This window comes from Thalia democratica, chromosome 6 (assembly GCF_965202585.1).
Source record: "Thalia democratica chromosome 6, ktThaDemo2.hap1.1, whole genome shotgun sequence".
NCBI lineage: Eukaryota > Metazoa > Chordata > Thaliacea > Salpida > Salpidae > Thalia > Thalia democratica.
Window position 1 is genome coordinate 49325238 of NC_139170.1, and position 23250 is coordinate 49348487.

A 23250-nucleotide genomic window follows, 5' to 3' on the forward strand; every position below is an offset into this window, starting at 1 on the left:
TAAAAATAGTAATTAAGACGAAATGAAGTTTAATGAATAATCTAAGTATTGTTAACTATTAATAAGCTTTAAGTAAACTAAATTTAGTTTTTTTTGGTAAGCACTAAGTAAAGTTTTAATTTGCTTTAAAGAACAGGCTAAACAGTTTATAAAGAATTATAAGCTAGTTTATCTAAGAAATAAAACAACTTAACTAATGGTCTTGTTTTTCACTTGTTATCTTGGTTTTTGAAAAACTTAAGTAACAAACGTTTTATTTTTTAAACTTCTGTTTTTTAAAACAGACAATTTCACAGTCCTAAATGCTCATATCTAAACATTATCTTATATATAAATATTTATTATATATATATATACTTTATATATATAACTTTTTTAAATTATCTAAACCTTTAAAACCGGTAATTAGGACAGAGTGTTGCTTGATAAGTATTTTAAATGTTATCATAATCTTTTATTTTTTGTTTTTATTAGTTTTAAGTAAGTAAATTTTATTGTTTAGCAAACACCAAGTAGATTTTTAGAATGCTTCATAGATCAAGTTTACCAATAGTTAGAGTATTTAAAGTAGGTCAATTTCGCTTAAACTACATATTTTACTAAACACTATCTATAGTCAACAATAACAACAACAATCACTTCAGCTGTAAATACTACAAATAAAAAATAATACTCTTTAAACTAAAACTACTACACAAACTTATTATTTTAATAAATTTATTAACGAAAGTTTAAAATTCTTTAAAACGAAAAATAAAATAACCAATATTTTTTTCAAAATGTTCTATCAAGTTTTAAAAATAAAAAAGAACTTTAGAAAATTTCTTAACTGTTTAGTTTTAGACTTTACTAAACAATATTGTATAACATCTGATCTAATGACTTATTTGCATAGTAACATTGTTGACATATGCCAAAATAAATTTCTATACGTTTGAGGCAGCAAAGAGATAAAAGTAAAAATTAAATAATGCACAGTTTCTAGTACAAAGTTAAAAGTTTAGTTTTTATATAAAATATCAGTTATTAATGATGTTAATAATAAGGATGTTTTTGTATTAAAAAGCTTATGTACTTTGGTTTTAGTTAAATTGGAATGTAACAAAAAATCATCGTTTGAAAGTACTCTGCAAGATATGTTAAAGTTAAACTGCACATAAAAACAATGAAAAAAAGTTTGCATAAAAATACCCTAAAACTCTAAATTCTAAAACGTAATTGCACTCAATTAAACAAGATAGCTCTATGCGCTTAAATAATTAACTGATTGGGAATAAATTACAAGAAAAAAAGCTGAAAAATGTTGTTGAGATCAGAAAGGGACTTGCGGGCACGTGGTAAAGCTTATGTGGGTATGACGTCAGTTTTGAAGGCATGACGTCATAAAACGGAATTTGAAGGCACATTTTAAAAGAAAGGAATCCTGAAATCTGAAAAAGAACAAAGAGAACGCTGGAATCCTTAGAGGTTGAAACCTTTGGTTCATGGAAAAAGAATTCCAAAACTCTTACAAAACAGAATCCTAAGAGAGTTGAACCCTGGAAAGAAAAACCTGAAATGTTCATAAAGCGGAATCCTGGTATTTTTGGCGGTTGGATTCCATGTTGGATTCCAGCAGTGCTGAGTCTTCTAAAGCTTCTGCTTCTTCCAAGTAAGTTTTCAGCGCCTTTAATGGTTTTAAGTTACCAAAAATAAAGTTAGTATTTCAAGCTAGTAAAAAGGTTTAAAAAGAACAAAAAAGTCTATTCAACTTCATTAAACAGAATTTAATTTTTGATAAAAGTTCTTAAAAAGTCTATTGTATAAACTTATAAGTAGAAATTTAAAATGTTATAAAGTATGTACTATGTATACTACATAATTTGATCTTCTTAAGCATTGTTGAAGTTTATTAAATAAGTATAAGATTACAATAAATAAATCTGTTAAAGTTCGAGTTAAGTTGAGATATATGCACCTAGGAAGCTCTACTACTTTTTTGAACTATAAACATGCATAAAAGTATATATAATTTCGTTATAACAGTAATAATTGTGTCCATATATTCTATATCTACCCTTGTACCAAGCACAAGCTAAAATAATTAAAGATAAACTTTAAACAACAGTGTAATTACTCACTGCATATGATTGTGCTATTTGTGTAATAATTAGACCTTTCCTTTATCCACCTTGTCCAAGTAGGAACGTACGGCCTAAACAGTTACAAATAGAAATGTTTAAAGCATGCAATTTAAAAATATTAACACAATTTTCTAGTTTATACAAATTAGTTGGTATCGTGTTCTTTTTGGAAACATGTTTGACAAAAAAAAATATTTATTTTGTGCAAAAACTAATACTTTAGTCTTTCGATTTAATTCACTAAAGTCTTAGCTTTAAAATATTTTTTAACCAATATTTATTATGGCCATGATCAACAAAGTTGAGATGCTTCGCGCCACCAATAATAATAAATAAACTTTACGGCAAGATCAACAACAACGGCATCCGAGACAACCTACGACCGGTTTCGTCCTAATTAGGACTCATCAGGCAGGCATAGTCGCGAGAAACCGCTGTTGAGATCTTACCAAGCGGGCTTAAGTACAAAGTACTATAGCGACCGTTTGTGGGTCAAGTTGGAAAAGTTTACACAGCTAAATGAAAATAAACTTTAAAAACATCAAAAGAATTTTTTTTAATCACCTAAGAAAGTACTAAGTTTAGTTTTTGTTTGAGAATAAAACCAAATTTTGCTACACAAAAAACTACAAACTATTACACTAAACAAGATCTGTTTTATGTAGCTTTCTTATTTATTTAAGTGTTCTAAGAGTGCCAACAAGTCTTTTTTTTCTGTGTTTAGAAGAAATTTACAATATATACACTTTATTGATAGCTTGCTTATTTGAAATGCGTGCTAAGCTAACCTAATCAAGTTTCTACTTTTTAGTAGAATAAAAAATACTAATTTATTGTAAATACTTAAGCCATGCAGCTACTACTAGAGCTACTAAAAAGCATGAATAAGGCGTTGTTTGATTAAAAAAATAATCTAAGAGTATCGAAAGACTGTCAGTAAGTTAAAAGGTTAAATTGCATTTTCCATTTATTTATATTGAATATTTAACTAATACTTTATTGATAATATACTCTTCAAAAGCACATGCTAAGCTAAATCTAATCAACCATCCATGCAAACTGACTTGTTCCGACTTGGAAGCGAAGAAGAACTTCCTGACGTATCTGACAGCCACCACTGGGAGGAGACAAACGACTATTGTGAGGACAATTGTCACCCACGATATTCCCTGCGCGTATGTTGTTGTCGTTGCTCCTGTAATAAACTTGATGGGTGATAAAAGAAATAAAAATATTAGCACTTTTAAAAACAGTTTGAAAAATATTTAATAATGTTTGGTTTTTGTTTCGTTGTAACTACACTTGTTGTTTGTTTAGTTTTGCATGGTAATAAAGCAAATGAAAAAAAAAACCTTTTAAATTATTATTAAGTTGTTACTTCATAATTATATAAATAAAAAGTAGTTTTAAATAAAAAACCGTAAAAAGTTTTGTCTCAGAAAAAACAAGCCAAACCTGTAATGTTTTAGTTTGATTTTAATATGTAACTCTACTAAGTTTAAACTTTTTTTTTTTTCAACTTTTTTTATAGTTAACAAATTAAATAAAACTTGATAATAAAATCCATATACTGACCAACAAATGGGAACCCGGTGGGAGAGAACACGTAAAGCCCGTTACTGGTCAGCAGCAGTGTTAACAAGAAGTACCCGAGGACACTCAACCACAGTACGTAGTGGTACAGTGATGTCCAGTACGATGATTCCAACCCTGCCTGTTGGTGTAAGGCTTTAATTTTATTTAGTTTTCAAACATGTTTAAGGTAAAATGGTTTCTTCAAAAAATACTGGTGCAACAGTATGTTAATAACCCGACAAACCTGTATCGTAACAACGAGAATGACTGACGCCTGCACAACCGAACTGAAGAACTGGATGTCTGTGATTCCCTTTCCGTCTGATCCCTGACCGCACGACAACACTCCGAACGCGATGAAGTAGATGCATAAGGAGTGGTACACTCCTTGGAGGAGACTGTAAACAATTACAAGTTGAAATGTTTTTTAAAGCAGGCTGTAAACAGTTAAATTGTTCAGTATATTTGATTAAAATATTTAATAATTAAAATGAGTGTACACTCTTTGGGAAAGACGCCAATGGATAAAAAGTGTTTTGAAACTAAAACTCAAACACTTAATGATTAAATTTCACTTTTGAATTAAACATAAAATTAAAGATTTTTTAAGTTGAGCCTTTTATTAACTTTTTCACAAGCCTATATTTTTAGTCGAAACTATTAAATTGTTTTTTCTTATAAATTTAGAAAGAGGAGCAAAGTAAAACGTTTACAAAAGTTCATATAAATGCAGCATTTATTAGCATTATTTAGCAAAACTTTAGTTACGTTTTTTATAAAGAGTATGTGCTTTACTTATATGACTACGAAATAAAAGAAGAAAAAAAAGTTGTTAGATATTATACAAAATTGTTAAAATGATAAACAATTAACATATCATCAAAAATACTTTAAGAATTAAAACAATCAAAACAAAAAGTGTTGATATAAACTTAATTAATAACTACCTGATAACAAGAAGTTTTTTGTTGAAGTATTCATTAGTTTGGCCAGGCATGTAGAGTTTTGGAACTTTGACACACAATTCAGCGCTGGCATCCTGTTAGCAATGAAATTAGAAATTATTAGTTTGTATTGTTTTATGCTGTTACTATATATTGCTTTTATTTTACTAAATCGATCCCTTAAATTATTCGTTAAGCACTTTTGAATTAAAATATACAAAAAAATTCTGTGTTCTGCAATTTAGCTTTATAAACTAAATTCAGAATAAGCTAGTATAGTGAAAATATATTAAAATATATAATAGTTTTACATACTGACATTTTGATATTATACATGTACAAATGTTGTTAGGTTTTAAAATAAATCATCAGTATTTTCAAATGTTATAAATCAATATCTAACTTGTTCAAATATTCCGACAACCATTATAGGTAGAAAAGTGTAAATTTCATTGTATAAAGTATAAACAATTAAACTATCTAACTTGTTCAAATATTCCGACAATCATTATAGGTAGAAAAGTGTAGATTGTATTGTATAAAGATACGAACCAATCATCATATATTGACTGTAAAACATTATGTTTTGTTAGTTTTTCATCTTTTTAAATATCTATGTTTTTTTTCTAAATACTCTTACACTATTTATTTGAGTTCAATTAAATTTTTAAACTTGTTTCAAAAAGTTTAAACAAGATATATAATTCACGTTTGTTTTAAAACGTTGTTCAAGTGATAATTTTCAAAAAAAACAAAAGCTTTTCAGACTTGTTATTTATTTAAATAAAAAAATTTTTAAGAACCATCTTACTTGAGCAGAGAACCCGGAGAATATGGAGAACCAGAAATGAACGAGTGTGAACGCGAAGTTCTTGTAAAAGAAATAACCGAGAAAAATACAAATCCTAACATAGGACCATTTCCCATGCACTAACAACAATCGTTGCAAGTATCTAGTGTGTGAAAGGTTGTTAGTGTGAAAAAATTTGTAAGTATCTAAGTTAAGATAAAGGCAAACTACTACAAGTGGTTATTTTGATATACGATTGTTAAAAGTTGATAGTATAAACTTTTTGTTGTTTGTATTAATTATTAGTAGAAATTAAACTAGGAGTAGTAAATGTTGAAATAACTTAAAAAGATTAGCAAATAACTAGTTTAACATAGTACTTAAGATTGTTTAAAGTTTAAAGATACTAATTAAAAACTTTACAGTTTAGGAACTTGAATAAAATAAACGTATTATTTGATTAAACTTTATTTTTACCTGAATTGTCCGAGTGAGAAATCAGAAGAAAGAACAGCTTGAGTTCCCTCTTCACCACTAATTCCTACTCCAATGTGTGCAGCTAAAAATTAATAAAATACTAGAAAGTAATTTCTACTCCTATGTGAGCAGCTAAAATAATAATAAATGTCAAGAGTATCAAAAAATAATTCAAACTCCTAAACGTGCACTTATAAAAATAAAAGTATTAGAAAACAAGCTACTCTGATGTGTGCAGTACAAAAAATAAAAATAAAATCAGGTTCCTACTCATATGTTTGCAGCTAAAGTTAAAAACAAGTATATTAAAAACTAGCTTCTACTCCTATGTATTCAGTGTTGCAAATTTGCCGCTAAAATGATCTTTAACAAAGAAAAAAGCCTGTAATAGTTCTAAAACTTAGGTTGTTTTGCACTCAGTTCGCCAAGGTTAGACTCTTAAAGATCAAAATACAAACGACAAAGCCGCTTTATTCACAGGCACTTTACAGTATACTATGGTAAGCAGTTGTAAAATCACATAAAGAATTTGTTTACTACTTTGTATGAAGTCTTTTCAGAATATTCCTTACAACAGTATCCAAATTCCATCAAAAAAAAACATTTTTAAAATTTTTATTGGTTTAAATGGTTAACGAGTTTAAATCCCTGTAAACCTGCAGCTTTGTAAAAAAAGGTTTCAAATCAACTAAAAGCTTTTTTTCCCAACCTTTTATCATGCTGACATCGTTAGCACCATCCCCGATTGCCAGCGTCACCGCCTTCTGACTCTTTTTGATCAGCTCAACGACTCTCGCCTTCTGCAGGGGTGTCGCTCTGCAGCAGATGACTGCAGTGCACTTAAGTGAGAGTTCCAAGAACTTTTCCCTGTGGTCTTCCAGTGCGTGAAACTGCAAAAAAGGTAATAACTTATTAGCTATTAGTTATCTGTTAATAATCGTCTAAATTAAATGTTTTAATGTCAGTAAGCATTTTTATCTCTTATTTTTGTTTTTTTTTACCAGTATACTGGCTAAAACAATGATACCCATTAACTATACTGGAAAAAAAAAACTGTTTACTATAAAAGGAAATGTTTAATTAAAAGTACAATTTAACATAGGTCGAATAAAGGTCTGTAACCTACAGATGTAGGTACCTTTAATACTAAACTTAACTTATACTAAACAATGATACTAATAATACTTAGGCTACTCTATACAAAACTAGGCATGACATGAGTTAACATATTTTATATAAAGAACAATTGCAAACACTAACAAATATATAAAGAACATCAAATTTAGAAAACACTTTAAATGTGGTCAAAACCTTTACACAAGATTTAATCTAGCAAGAATATACTTTAAGAATGTATGAAACAAAATACTATTTAACTACTTAGAATGTAAATAAGAAATACTTATAAAAATAATACTAATCAAAAAACACTTTATATAACACAAGAAAACAATATAAATGTCTATTCTTCATTATCACGTTTACTGCAGCAGGCTGTGGCTAGAATCTCCCGTCTGTCTGTTGTATCAGCTTATATATAACATTCCCTAACTCAATGTTGCATCAGGGTTTCTGGTCTGCACTTTATTTTCTCCTTTTGTCAACTGTATTAAACTTGCATCAGTATAAAACTTGACCTTGCGAGCTTTCTCTTAACGCTTGGATGAACTTTTAGCTCAAAACTTCCAACCAAATCTAAACAGTAATCAAGTGCAACTTGATATCCTGTTACAGGTCGAAACTGCATAAAGTTTTGTACTAAAATATCTAACAATCCAAAAAAAATCCATAATAAGAACTAACCAAGCTGTGTCCATTGACAATGAGTCCGAGGTTAACTTCTTTTGAACGATTCGACCTGCTTCTTCTCGAGAAAGATGTGGATGTGGAAGCCTCCTGAAAGTGTTTGGTATTTTTAAATTTTGTTGCGAGTCTACTAAACAAAAACATCATGCTTTAATTTCGCATAAAATTGTTTCACAAGTTAAAAGTTTACCAGAAACTTTCTGATTTTGGTTACTTTGTAATGAAAAGTAACATGTTTGACTTTTAGGATAGATTAGAAATTTTATGTTGATATGCTAGCTTGATTTTAATTTTATGAGGTTTAAATTATAAAAAACTAAATTATGATTAAAAAATTGCAAAACTAACAAAACAAAACATTGGAATTTTATTGATATGATTATCAACTTTAAAATATTTTGTAAATAAACAAAAACAAAGCATTGATTATTTATGATTAGAAGCAGAACACTAGTTAAACCGTTTTTGTTTAATAAGCAAACTTAAGTTTTAGGATTAAGTGTCTAATGTATAAAATTTGTATAATCTGTTAATAATCAATCTAAATATATAATTAAAATTTAGTTTAATGAAAACATTAACACAAAGATTAGCGAATCTAAATTTATTTAACTTTCAGAAAAGTTATACATCTGTTTTTTATCTATGCTCTTCAACTAAATATACTACAACTGTAGCTATATTATAAATTGCTTAACAGTTTGTTAAAGTTTTGCACAGAATTATTCTAGTAAAAATTAAGGCCTTTTTGTTTAAGTAATGTTTTATTCTAAAAGCTAAGTTAACAAAATAAAATTAAAGTTTGAGTAAGTAAAAATTCGTCTTACTCTAGTATTTACTTATTTAAAAATTATTTTTAATGTAAAAAATGTAATATAAAACTTAACTTTTTGATAAGTAAACTCAAAGCTTAAAAATTAAATATTTCCATGTTTATTGCAGTAGCCGAGCCAGCAAAAGTGCAAACTAAAATTTATAACATGGTGATAAGTATACATATAAACATTAAATTTGTTTAATAAATAAAAACACTGTAGACTTATGTGTTAATTTTGCATAAATTAGCAGAGTAAAAATAATTTTAACAGCTTAGAATATTTTACAGATTTGTTATATAATGTAAACATTGTTATGAGTAAATCAAAAACCAAAAAACGTCCAAAATAAGTATCTTAACAATTTAGCAGCAATTAAAACGACAACACATCAAACAAATTGCAGCTTATAAACTGTTTAAGAACATATTCAAAAAGTCAATTGAGTTCAAAACAGCCACTATACTAAAAAAAAATAAACATCAGTGGCACAACAGTGACACCAAACGTACAAATTACAACGATAAAAAAACCAAACTTTGTTTAAAACAGTGAATATGAATTAAAGTGATAAGATTTTAAGTATCATAGATAAAAGTGCAGCTTAAAAACGACACAATCAACATTGTCTCAACAGTGCCACTCAGCGTATAAATTAATGATTAATTAAATGTTACCGTGCCAGTTCCTTCATACGCCATATTTACCGCTCCATGCTGCAGATCAGCGCATCTTTTCAAATGTGACTCTATCTCCTCTCCAACCTTGAATTTTTTTTTAGTATTAACATAATGAAATTAAAACATTTGAAATATTGATTGATTAATCGTTTTGATAGTAAGTAGTTTTCTTTAGTCATTTTCCTTATAAATTATTACAAAATTTTCCTTAGTCAATTTTAAAATATAGTTGGTAGCATCAAAACTAAATTTTTTCAAATTATCTATTTTTAAAACTCTTAAATTTAAGTTCAAGATTTATTAAGTCATAAAAAAAAAAATAGAGTAACGACTTTAAATAACTAAATTAAAATTGTCCAAATCTTAAACAAACTTGATTAGACTCGTACGCTTTTATGATCATCTTTTCCATTGATTCAGTAAGCATGTTGCAAGAGTATCCGATGTTAATGGCTGTTTCCTGTTTGTCACCCGTCAACACCCAGATCTTTATATTCGCTTTCGTTAAATTCTTTATCGTCTCCGGTACACCATCCTGCGGATATAAAACACTGTGTTAAAAAAGGCGCTTGTGGAGAGAAAAAAAAAGAGCAAGGTTATAAATCTTTAACAACATTTGTGTTTATTAGCTGTACTAACAATTTTAACCTACTTATCATAATATATTTTTTTATAAAAAAGAAGTTATATGTTATTTTATAATTACATTTAATTATTAATCAAAAGTATAGTTCCCGCGTAGTTAAACTTCATTCATGGTTTAAAAATTAATAAAGCTTTAGATAAGCGTAAACTATTTCTTATCTTTTAAAAACTATAAAAAAAAGTATAGTCTATTTTGTTGTTATTTTTGTTATTCTTCATACAAAGCTATTTTTATAGTTTTATGTAACTTTATTTTGAAGAATGTAAGTAAATATCTGTTCATAGCTTAAATTTTTCATTTACTAAGTATGATACTACAGTTCCACAATAGAAATACTTTTGACATTCAATACTTATCTATAGTTGATTAAGTGTTGCTAATATAACATTTTTCGATAGATTTGTCACCTGTAACTTATCCTCGATGGCAGTAGAACCGAGTAATGTCATATCTCTTTCAAGTTCCTCGTAAATTGCAGAAAGTTTGTCATCCTTGTCATCAACGGCCTGTCTCGCCTGTTGGTATGTCTTGTTCCATACTGTTTAGTATGATGTTTAAGTAAAAAAATATGCTTAGTTATAAGTTTTCAATGAGTTTAGTTAAAAGTAATAAATTAAAATCGACCTTTTATAATTGTAAGTTTTTAATAACTGACTTCTGTTAAATTTAACACTAGCGATAAACTTTGAAATGATTCTACTTTAGTTATGTTGAGTAGAGCTCAAACTATTTTGAACACTTTTTCAGATGCTTAACTTTTTTTATACATACAAGCAAAGCATTTAGAAGTAGTTAATTGTTTACTGCATACCTGTAAAAGTTTCCTCTTTAATAACTTTCATTGCCACACAAAGCGTTCGTAGACCAGTATTGGCGTAATTCTAAAAAACATATTTTTCATTAACCTAACAAACGAAAAAAAAATCAGTACAACTAAATGATTGTTTGGTAAAGGTGCACATTAAGTACAAGCATGAATGCTGAAGTTAAACTTTAAAAAACTACGAAAACATATATGAACATTCTATACGCATCAATGAGTAAGAATAATGTTTTAAAACCGTCAACTGCAAATGATTCCAAAAAGCTAAAGTTCAAAACTCCAAATATTATAAACCAACATCAAGATCGCTCAGTGTCTTGTCCTTGATATCGCGATCCTGATCCTGCTTCAGCCTCTGCAGCACCACGTTGTCAGCTCCCTTGCAGAACAGCACGATCTTGTCCTCGGGTGTCCTCAGCACCACGCTCATCCGCTTGCGGTCGCTGTTGAACTCGAGCACTGCCAGCACCTTGTACGTAAGCTCCTCTCCTGTTGGGGGATTTTGTTTTAAAGTTAGTCATGGAGTTTAGCTTTGTAGTTGCTAATGAATCAACTGATTTTATAAGATATTACAAATTTTGTTTCAAGCTTGTTTCAAAAAAATGATTTGATGTTAATTCTATTAAAAAAGATTTATACTCAATACAAAAGATTAAAACAAAAAATTAAAAAATTAGACAACTAAGTCCAAATTTTAAAGATATAATTAAATTTTAAATATTACCAAACAAGTTTGAAATTAAAGTTTAACACAAACCAACCAAGGGCATCGATGGTCATGGTATCGAACGTCCGCGATTTGAAAACAAATCCGAAATTTCTGGCAGCTGACACAAGAGCGCCCTCATCTGGTGATTCTGCCCGGTAGCTCATTTCTCCTAAGTAGAATTATTAAAATTTTTATATTTGTGTTTGCAATGTATGTTGCACTTTTCTGACATTCTTAAAATAAGTTACTGAGTTTACTTCTGGTTTCAGTAATTTATTTATTAATATTTTTTTCTTTACGCGATTAAACTCTATATTTCTTCAAAAATACTTAAATAATTTTTTTTTTGATACAATTTTACCTAGACATTAATAAACTCTTTAGAAGAATTTAGACTAGCCTTAGTTTAATTTATTTTATATAAATGTCATCTTATTAACAAAAAAAATGTCATCAAACCATTAGGTGACGTTTCAACAAGGGAAGTGTGACACAGCGACAACGCAGTGAAGAACAAGCAGACATCCTCATCTTTCCTCTTACTTATCATCTCCACCAGGCTGTTGTCATAGAAACGAAACGAGTCCTCAGCGTAACTGTTGAACCCCAAGTTCACCGTTTCCGCCGTCTGTGTGGAGAAATAAAAGTTGAACCTAAAGCTTTAAAAATTTAAACAAAAAGTAAAAAAAAAACTACTTGAAGTTTCAGATTTAATGTTTGTTCTAGTAGTGAATAAAAATCTTTGATAGAATGGTTATTTAGTAACCACTTTTATATGTCATAAGAAACCAGCTACTTTAATGTATAAATTAATTTAGTTTTAAATAAGTCTATTACACATTGTTTTACAGGTATTATAAATGAAAATAAAACTTTATTTAACCTGATAGTTTTGTGTTATGAATGTTTATCTTATTGTATACTAGCGTATTAAGTATATATATATATTAAAATTGGAACTAATTACAAGAATAACGATAAGAATAACAACAATTATTACATCATCAGCGACGGCTTTTTCCATATCTTCAGGGACGTCCCCGTATCTGACACCGGAAATAGAGCATTTTTTGAAGCACATGACGTTTTGGGTAAGGGTTCCGGTTTTATCGGAGAAAATGTACTGCACTTGACCCAATTCCTGTGTGAATAATTTAATATATTGTGAACATTATATTTGGTATAACTAATTCATGAGCAAAAATTACATTCATTACTAAAGTTTAAACTTTATAATGATTCATTTAGCATATGGTAGCTGAGAATTTGTTTATTTTTATTTAAAATTTCAACAACTTTAAGTATTACAACGAAATCAGTTTAAACACTTATATCAAATTATATTAAAGAAGACTTAATGGTCTTGGAAAGTTTGACCCAACAAAGTTACATAAAATTGTTGATAAAAGAGAAGGTATAGTTTTACTGTTGTTTTGTCATCTTAACAAAATTGGCATTTCAAAATAATTCAAAAAACAAAAAAATCAATAAACGAATACTTAAAGAAATGATTTTATATCAATTATTTGCAAACTTCATTTAATGTAGTTGTTCTTGACTCGGCAGGGAGGTTCTTCTTTTCATAGTACATTTCAATATCATTGTCAATCAGGTAGCTTTGCATCAGTCTTATTATTTCTACGCTGGTAAAAAAGAATAACAATACTTATCAAAGACAACAAAGTAAGCTCATTATTTTTTTATAAAAACTGTAAACAAAACAAATTTACCTTAAAAAGTTGAAATTTCTTGATTTATTATCGATTTAAGCTTTAGCTAGTCACTTTAAGTGCAGTTTGAAACATTAAACTAGTTTTTAAATAAAGCTTATTAGGTTTCCAGTTTTTACAGCATAACAATATGTCCATTAAATATATTTTCCAAACATATAAAAAATTAACTGCGAGTTTATTGCAAACCTGACAAATAGTTATAAAGGAATTAAATTTTCGACAAAGATTGTGTAAATTTTTTATTGATACTATTATCATTCAAAAAAGTATTACGTAAATAGTAGTAATAATCAATTTTTACTAAAATCTATTTGTACCTGACAAATAGTGATATGGGAACCAAAGTGTTCAGGAGTATGATGTAAGACCAGAAAATGAGGAATCCTGACATCTCAGCACTCTGAGCTTCCTCTGCCCTCGGTAGAAACACTCGGAATGTCTGGATAATTAAAAAAATATTAAGTAGTTTTTTTTTTATTATTGTTATTTGGCACTGTTTTGAATTACTTTATCTTATCCGCCAATGGTAGAACTACCTGGAATGTCTGATAATAAAAAATGAATTAAAACATTTTTTGTATGAATATTTTTTCAATATAGTTTAAGACTTGGCATATCTAATATCAAACAATTGTATTTGAGAACTATATATATATATATATATATATATAATAATATATACATATCTACTAACCTCGCCAGTTTTACTTTCAAAGTTCCAATGGAGGATGGCGGCCAGTGCAGACAAAACGATCAAAGTTAGAAAAATCTGTAAAACATGTATAAACGTTGCTTATAAAACATTTAAACAGAAACGTCCATTTATAATTTGTAGACAACTATAAAAACTAGATGAAAAAATATGATTTTTTGTTAAAACTTAAGTTTTTTCTTAACTTCAAATAGATCTTGGATGAAACTTATCGTTTATTAAACGATAATGCTCATGACTTATTTTAAAATAAAAACTCATTTTGAATAAAAACTCATTTAAAAAAACGTAAACGCGCCAAAGTTTTAAGTTGATATTTGAGTTTTCGTGTGAACCCAACTACTTTGGATAGATAACAAAAAAAAACTAAATGGAAAAACCACTTATAAAGCATGTTTCAAGGAACAAAACCTCTTAAGGAAAGTTTTATAATTTTTTATTGTTCTTTATAATAATAAAAACAGTTGTACTCACCCACCACACAAGCGTGTTCATCAGTTTCTCAATACTCGTCCTCTTCAAATACCTCCTACCTGTTCGTGAAAATTCATGAGCGAATGCGCGATATATTTTCCCCGTTGCTTTTGTGCACGCGTCAAAAACAATACGAGGTTTGCACAAGCGCTCTCGTTGACAGATGAGCAACGTGAAATGGATTGAATATATTACAATGCTTTTCGTGTGGGTGATAAGTGTTATGACTATTAAAAAAACTTTTAAAACTTGTTTAGTTTGGAGAACTTAAGACTTTTTGTAAACTATCAGTCGAGTTAAATAGGCTTAGAATGGGTGCATTAAGAACGATTGAACAACGTTTTAAAATTGGTTTTGAACATTTAGAAGTAGAATCAGTAAAAGAGAGGAGTTAAAATATACCGATAAAATTTACATCTGTCAGGTATAAAAACGTAGTTTTAAAACTAAAAATGATTTTAGTTTAATGTAACTTTTTTCAAGAGATCTAACATTCTAACTCAAGTCTTAAGCCTTAATAAGCTTTGAATCTTATACTTAAGTGAAACTAGTTTTAAATGTGTCAATTTTGAAAAAAAAATGCTAGAAAAACTTATTAAAAGTTTAGAAAACATAAAAAACTACTTTAATGCCACTATGTATTTTAAAATAAGAGATTAGTATAAAGATATTTACAAAAAAAAGTTTAGGCATAAATTGTTAATGCTTAAATTTGTACTTAAGTTTTGATTGATGTATATATTTACTTACTAATTAGAAATTATAATTAAAGTTATGAAATTTTAACACATCAACATAAAAAGTAAAAATGATTCGATTTTGGAAAATTTTTATTATAAACTATTTTAAAGTGAGCTTATAAATCTTAAACCCGCAATGAGTGTTTATTAAAATTATTATTTTAAGAAAAATAATGTAGATAAATAATGACCTGTATTTTTCATGAGTTTGGTTTCGGGACCCGCGAAAATCACTAGACCGTAGCACCAATCAGTGTTGCGCATTACGCACCCCCTCAACAGTATGTTCCCGTTGTCAAGGGCAACCTTCTCCCCGGCAACCTCCAGGTTTCCTGAGAACTTGTCCAGTCTGTTGTTAGGCGCCTCACACACTACTTTTCCTGAAAATTTTTAGACAATAAATATTAAAAACTTCAAAATAAATAACTGATTTTTTAAATAAACTTGAATGATTTAGATGCAAAGTTATTTGACCTTTTTATACTAAAGTACTTAAAAAAAAAAACTAGAAGTTGTAAGAAGGATTTAGGGTTTATAATGATGAGATTGTTCTTCTATTTCAACCTACGAAAACTTATAACAGCCTATAGTAAGGTCGCTTTAGAAACTGACCAAAACGTTTTTATAAATTTTAACCAATGGTTGGAACTATATTAAAAACAAACATCAAGTTTATTACTAACATTATAAACTTACCTTTGAAAGAACTTAGTTGTTGCAAGTCATCACCAAACTCTCTTGTTACTGGAAGAGGCTGCCTCACTTTTAGGTTTGTTTCTCTATTTATTGTCATTTTGTTTACAAAAATTGTTAACATTCATCTTTGTAAACTTTAACATTTTACTTAAGTAAATGCAATCTCAAACTGTTTTTATATCAGTTTGAGACGAAGTTGAGTAAAAAAAAAACTATCAAAAACAAAATGTAAGCTGAATATCAAACTAATGATTCTACATTTAAAAACAATTTGCCTATCTAGTTCGGAAGTTTCAATTTAAACTTGATTTTTAGTTCGGTATAATTTGTAAGCTTCTTTCTTTTGAAACATTTTTGCACCAGCTAAAGATAACTTTAGGATTGAAAATGCTTGTAAAAAAGTAAAAAAATCTACAATTTACGATTAAAGCAATTTACCCATCAAGTTCGGCAGTTTCAATATAAACTTGGTTATTGTCATCACTAGTGGACAACAGAAGCAAATCAGCCTGTTTATTATTTGCTCTTATAAGCAGTAGCTAAGCTATAAAGCAGTAACAACACTGTTTGTTTACTTTTAAGTTAAGTAAATACTTTTATAAACTATATTATCAAACTTTAAACTTTAAAATAATAATAATAAATTATTTATTTATACAGTTCTAAACAGAAACTTGTAAATTGATTGAAGTTATTTTTTGGTTAGTTTTTTATTTTAGTATGTTTAAAAATATATGCTTTGAAAATGTTGACCATTAACAAAAGTTACAGTTAACTATTTAAAATGTTTGAAAAACTACAAAAACTAACCGCAAAACCGTCATTATTTCTCACAAGAACGATATTTCCGACTTGAACGTCTTTCCAATGGACTTTTTCCCACCTGAAAATTGTAACTTTTAACCAAACATACAAATTAAACAAAGCGTAGCGTTAAAAGGTCAATAAACTACAAGCTTATAGCTGTCATCGATAAAAAAGCGTCGCTTTCTCAATCGAGTTAATGTTTAACTGCATGACGTAACAAAGCAATAGGCTTGACCTTACATTTCTGTTCAAACTAATTGATGTGTATCAAAATCATAAAGTTTGTTCAAATAAATTCAATTTTACGACTTACTTTCCGTCTTTTACTATTAGAATTTTCCTGTTGTTTATTCTGTTGTCACTTTTGTGTCTTTTCTGTGGAAAAAAAAGCTTAAAATCATCTTCATTAAACTTTTTGATTTCTATTTTTAACAGTTTTTGTATGAAGCATAGACTAAATTTTTAATTAATTTTTGTCTTTATTGGTTTTGGTTCACTTTTGAGTTATCTATAACAAGTTTCAAGTTGTGAACATATTTAATAAAGTGCTTGTGTAGCAATTAAGAAAGTTTTGATTACCTAAAACTGCAGTTTTAAACCAGTGCTTACTAATTGTTTTTAGCAATTTAAAGTAGGTTACAACCACTCAAGTATGTAATCATCATTAATAATCAGTGTGTTTAAAATTCATGCAAGGTTTCAGAAAACAATTTACTTAACGGCCTTTAGAATTTAATTACAAACTAACAACAAGACACCCAGTAATTGCTTTCTAATTGTTTCTAGAAAAATAACTTTTAATGAATCGTACATTGAATGTACGTGATTATTTTTTAAAGTATGTGAGAAAAATAACGCTCAACAAATCCAATATGGGGTTAATAAACAATCAGTATTGAAAGTTAAAAGTTTTGAAAGTTATTGTTATTAAACTTAAATTAATTAAAACTATTCTGAGGTAAACAATAACTTACAACATCGTCATAACCATCCTTTATAGCTGTGACGCCAAGCACGAAAATAATGGGAAGAATCGTAGTGATTGGACTCAGCGAGGACAGTACTGGAATGCACTGTTTAAATTGATTATTTTAAATATAAAAAATTCAAAACTTTTAATGTTATGGTGTAAAATTAAAAGAAAACGTAAAACTACTTTAAATTCATTAGTATTTATTGTAAATCGTTAAAACATGGATGAGTAATTAGAATACTATTTTTTACAAAAATATATAATCATAACTACGTATGTATACACTTACTAAAATATAATTAAAATAAGCTGTTATAAACCATTGACAGTTATAAATATGCTAATAAATCATTATAATTTTTAACTTTTTAATAAGACCATAAAAATTTTTGAAAAAAAACGGTGAAACTCTTTTCGAAAAACTTAACATGAAAAGGCAGATATAAGTAACAGTCAAGTTGTTTTGTTCGATTTAAAAGTTTATTATTTCAGGAATAATGGAGCAGCAAGAAGTTTACTTGCGAATAAATAAAAGCATTTAAATGAAAATTCCACATGTTTTTTTATTTGAATAATATGCAAGTCATTCTGTTTTGACAACGGAACAACAACTAAAAAGTTCGCGGTAAAAATTTCCGCTTAAGAATTGGATTTGTTTTATTAAAGTGTGAAAATTTTAAAGCAACATCCAATGACTACTACTGACTAATTAAATTGCGTATTTTCAACTCAAAAAGCTTTAGTCAGTACAATTTTTTTAACATAGCTGCTTTATGTTAAATACATTCAGTTATCAATTGACTATTTTACAACAAATAAATACTAAATTTGTTTTATACATATATTTTTTTGTTTTGAAAAAGAGTTTATAAATTGTTATTGTTATGACTTTAAAAACGTGCTTAACATTTAAAATAAAAATAGTTCATAGCTTTAACAACTTACTGTCAGTATGAGTGTGATGATGAAATAAATATTAACAACTCTGTGGAATTGCTCAAATAAATTTTTAAATATGAAGTTCCACCAAGTGTAATAGGAAGTTTTGATGGCATTGTCCTGTATAATTAAATTAATTTTATAAATAAGTTTGCTTAAGATTTACTTTGTTAAAGATAAACAAAAATTACTTGTTCCTAAAATAATTGTTGTATAGAAGTATTACTTTTTTCAAATACTTTTATTGATATAAACTACTAAAAATTACAAATAAAAATACAATACAAGTTTCTAAAATATAAAAAACAAACAGTGTATTTGAATTGTGAGTTTAATTCGCATTGTCCTGTATAACTAAATTTTATGAATAACTTAGCTCAAAACTGTTTTGTTAAAAATAAACAAAATTACTTGTTTCAAAAACTAACTATTGCAAAAAAATCTACTTTTTCTTTAAAACTTTTATCGACATAAGCTACAACAACTTTAAAATTAATTAATTTAAAATAAAACACAAGTTTATGAAATGTAGAAAACAAACAGTGTATTGGAATTGTGAGTTGAATTCTTCTTCATTTGCTGTTAATTCTCGCTGTTCTTCTGCAGAACAATTTTTTCATTTATTATCAGATTAGACAATTATTTAGTTAGATCAACACATTTTGTTCGATTTTAAACTAAATAATACTTAAGAAACGTACACTTTTGAAAAACTATGGTTTAAAATCTAACAAATTAGTTTTTTTATTTTTTTTGAAAACTTTACTTAAACATTTATAATGTATACTGAAAAAAGTTTAATAAATTTGTCCTTAAAAAGATAAACAAATGTCAAAATGTCTAACCAGGAGGCTTTGGAGATATGCATTTCCTGATAATATTTCCCATCAAATATAAGTTTTATTTCGGCTTTCTTTTACAAAACCCGATCGACAATAAATTTTGTTTCTATTTTTAATGTCTGTGTAAAGAGTATCATAGTAGTTTTTAAAAACAACAAAATTCTAAAAATATTTTTAAAACCTAATCAAAGTTTTTTAATGTATTACTAAAGTATTATAAGATATATTTGAACATTTTACTATTTTTTAAAAACAAAATAGCGTAGATATGAATATGTATTATACATAACAGTCCAAAAGAAAGTTATGAATTACTTGAACACGTGTTTTTAAAATTGAGTGTTTTTCATTTGAAAATTTATAAATTTAAAATGTAAAAACAAAACTTTAAAAAGTTTACCAAGTTTTTTGTCAGTCAAACTAAAATATTCTAAATATTTTTATTAATTTCTTAAAATTAACTTAATGAGTAGTATAAAGTTTTATTAACAGAAAATATAAAATATGTTTATGATAACATCTTTTCACTTTACTAAGTGCGTGACCTATTTTTCAATAGAAAGATTATACAACATTCACAAAAGGAAATTAAACTTTAACAATAAAAATATGTTTCTGTTAAATTCACACGCTTAGTTACAAATAGTCAATAACTCTATAAAAATATTTTAGATTATTTAAAAAACAGTTCTAACTAAAATACTTTAATAGTTTTTTAATCACTTTCAAAAAAATGGTATACATACATTTTTTAAACTGTTGTTTTAAAATTAATTAAACTCAGCTTAGTTTCTTACTAATTTCTTTTTCTACGAACAAGCCTAGATAAAAGCTCTTAAGATTACAAAGTAATAGAATTTGTAAAACGAACTAGCTGGTATATAAATCTGTTTTTATCAAATCTGATAATTGTTAATCAATTAGATTAAAAATACTAAAACATCATTTTAAGCTAATAAAGTTACGTAATTTTTAATTAAAAAGTTAAAAAGTAAAACTAAAAAAAAATTGTTTATGTTTTAAACTTAATAGTTATACTAGTTTCATTTTAAACCGCATGAGCTTTGTCGTACTTTTGTTTAATAAGTCTACAAAAATTGATACAGAAAAAAAACTACGTCATAGAAAAATAAGTCAAAATAAAAAATATTTTACTTCTAACAAAAATCTACAACACAAATTAGCTAGCATAGACTATATAAAAATACTTATTCTATGCGGAAATAATGAAATTGAAACCTTTTCAAAACTAATTTTCATATTAATTAAAAAGTGTATCAAATGAAACATTGTTAAAATACTTAAAACAGTTCTTCAACAATATCAAAAACTATTAACTTTTTATGTTTTCAATGGTTAGTTTCTTTTTTGTTTCTTATATTTGCAAAACTCAATATTTCAACTTAATTGTATGAACTAAAGTAAAAACAAATATTTTAAGTTCTTAAGAAAGCTCGACTATCGGTTTTATAATTTCTAAAAAGTATTTAAAGAAAAAGAAACAAATTTAATTTTAAATAGATATTTTTGTTTAAAAACAATCAAAAAAATACTTAATTTACGCACTAATATTTAACATAGACAAATGCAAAAGTATCACTACAAATTTTCTATAAAAAAAACTTAAAAAAATATCTAAAAATAACGAAACTAATGTCTTTTTAGCTATTTATATCAAATTCAAAAAACTACTTATCAAAATACATATTTTCTGCACTATCATCTCAACAGACAAGAATATCACTACAAACACAAATGTTTTTTATATATAGGTGGGAGAGGATTTGTGAGTAGGTGCCACTTTTTTTTTTCAACAATTGTAACGTACAAGTGCGTAAGAAGAACAACAATGGAACAACGTGACGTTAGTACTAGGAGCCGGTGAATGAAAAAGTGACATGCTTTTTGCAGTATAAAAGACAGTATTCATGCGATACAGTAATGAAATTAAGCTTAATTATGTTTTTTTTTGTTTATCTGATTTTAATATTTCGATTAGTTTAAATACTTAAAAAAAAAATAAAGAATTAACTAATAGAAACTATACACTGTATTTTGTATGGTTAACCTCAGAAAACACATGAAAAAAATATCAAAAAATGTTTTAATCTTGCTAATTCGTTAAGTTTTACGGTTTTATAATTAAAATTTATGATAATTTTAAATTAGCTAGTTTAAACTGTATAGTAGTTATTAATTTGCTTTTAATTATCAAAGACAGTCATTTTGTATATTTTCTATGTTTGTTTTTGTTTGGGTAAGTTAAAAAACGATTAAATACAAACTTATTAAATACTAGCGCCGTAAATTATAAAACAAATACAGCAGTTAAAATTAAAATGTAGTGAAATTTTACAACAACAAACACTAAAAAAAGAATTACTTCAAAACTTGAACACTTAAACTTTAAAAATAAATTCGATTAGCTTCCTCTTTTTGAACAAAAGAATTTATGTCATAAAGTAATTGCACTACAGTATGGGCTGTTACACACTATAAAAGCTGTAAATTTGTTTGTATTAAAAAGTAATAGCTATCACCCTTATTTTTATTCTAAAAACAAAGAATTTAGTGTAGGTTTTGATCTTACCAAGCTTTAAGAAAACTTGCAAAAAGATTTGAATGCAGTATTTTAATCAAATTTAAAAAAAAGTTTTTAATCAAGCAACTATTTAAGCTAAAACAAGTTTCTGTAATCTATATAGTTTGTACCATACTTCTTATAAAAGCTCAAGTAATGTTGGGTCTAACAAACAAATAAAGGAATATAACTTTAAAAGCACCTTGTTTGTAAGTCTTTTTACGGTTGAACAAGTTGTGCGTTCCCGTTTGCTTTGTAATGATAATAAAAATCATAATGTAAAAACTGCTGTAGGTAGATTACTAAAACTGCAGTGAGATTGACTTTTTCTGATTGGGTTCTAGTCTGTGATAAGCATTTAATATTCAAAGTTTACTTACTTTCACATTATCAAAAACAGCTGTGATTACCTTATGGATTTAGTAAAGATGTTAGCTAAGTTTTGTACTTCGAGTAAAACATCAAATAAATGTTAAGCTCAATAACTAAAAAGTTTGAACAAAAGATGTAAACATTTTAAAAAAATAAAAAAGAGTTTCGTTTGTAACTAAACTTTAAAGACTTCTGACATTAAAAAAGAGCTGGTAAAATCTGTGGATTAATTTTTCATTTTAAAGTATACCGTTTTCAAACAAAATTCTATAAACAAAATAAGACAAAATGCTTAATGCTGCAAACATAATGATCAATAATACTAAAAACTTTTTAGCAATAAAAACTTCTAGGGTCTTTTTTCTTGAAATATACTTGTTTAAATAACTTAAATCAGTTTTGAATGACAAGATCAGTGTAAAGAAAAATATCTCTCTGCTAATCTTTCTGAAATGTCGAATGAATTAGAGTAAAACAAAAACTAAAATAAACCATACACATAAAAAAATGAGCCGTGTTTATTAAACAAGGGCTTGTTAGATAATAAAAATGCTAAAAATAATCCATTCCAAAGAATTTGTTTACCCCGGTTAATCATTAACGTGGGACGGCGTAATTTTTGTTGCCTGTTTGCACTTGAACTTGAAATGTGATCTAATTAGTATGTAAAGTAATAAATTAGTGATAAAACAGGTACAGGGGACTGTTTGTCAAGCTAAAGTATAAGGTTGGACAAACTCTATAAAAAAACTTTTAGTTTTCGAATCGAAACATACAAGATTTTAAAAGCATGTTTTTGCTAAACTTGATTTGAGTCATTGAGCAAATAGAACAAACTTTACAAACAAGTGTATAGTGTTATGTAAAACTTAACTTAAATTTTATGTTTTACAACGCATTGCAGAAAGAATGGTACAATTTTTTTTATTAAAAGCTATAAATTTAAAAACTATCGATTAAAAAAGAAACAATTCTGACAGAACTTTCAATTTG

The 23250-nt window shown here is 27.1% G+C and overlaps 1 protein-coding gene across 1 annotated transcript; it reads right to left on the minus strand.

Annotated features, from left to right (window-relative positions):
* Nucleotides 1-1079: 1079 nt before the first annotated feature.
* Nucleotides 1080-19425, minus strand: LOC145837753 (phospholipid-transporting ATPase ID-like). Its single transcript, XM_082945190.1, has 31 exons — nucleotides 19308-19425; nucleotides 19004-19062; nucleotides 18469-18582; nucleotides 17525-17623; nucleotides 16864-16925; nucleotides 16554-16626; nucleotides 16182-16252; nucleotides 15744-15826; nucleotides 15239-15427; nucleotides 14308-14366; nucleotides 13816-13890; nucleotides 13439-13560; nucleotides 12923-13031; nucleotides 12389-12529; nucleotides 11848-12016; nucleotides 11441-11557; nucleotides 10978-11168; nucleotides 10668-10737; nucleotides 10264-10394; nucleotides 9584-9745; nucleotides 9208-9294; nucleotides 7713-7805; nucleotides 6619-6799; nucleotides 5910-5991; nucleotides 5454-5595; nucleotides 5128-5211; nucleotides 4646-4737; nucleotides 3943-4096; nucleotides 3699-3837; nucleotides 3188-3318; nucleotides 1080-1666 (listed from the first exon to the last, which is right to left on the minus strand). The coding sequence occupies exons 1-31, from the start codon at nucleotides 19348-19350 to the stop codon at nucleotides 1562-1564; spliced, it is 3429 nt and encodes a 1142-aa protein (XP_082801316.1). The 5' UTR covers nucleotides 19351-19425; the 3' UTR covers nucleotides 1080-1561.
* Between the last annotated feature and the right edge of the window lie 3825 nt (nucleotides 19426-23250).

What these genes read in the sequence shown, in the direction of transcription:
- LOC145837753 (XM_082945190.1), bottom strand. Translation starts at nt 19,350, where the DNA reads ATGGGAAATATTATCAGGAAATGCATATCTCCAAAGCCTCCTG. An exon ending in AAGCGTACGAGTCTAATCAA is followed by an intron (nt 9,295 to 9,583) that starts GTTTGTTTAAGA and finishes AAAAAATTCAAG; the next exon opens with GTTGGAGAGGAGATAGAGTC. An exon ending in CGATGTCAGCATGATAAAAG is followed by an intron (nt 5,992 to 6,618) that starts GTTGGGAAAAAA and finishes ATTAATTTTTAG; the next exon opens with CTGCACACATTGGAGTAGGA.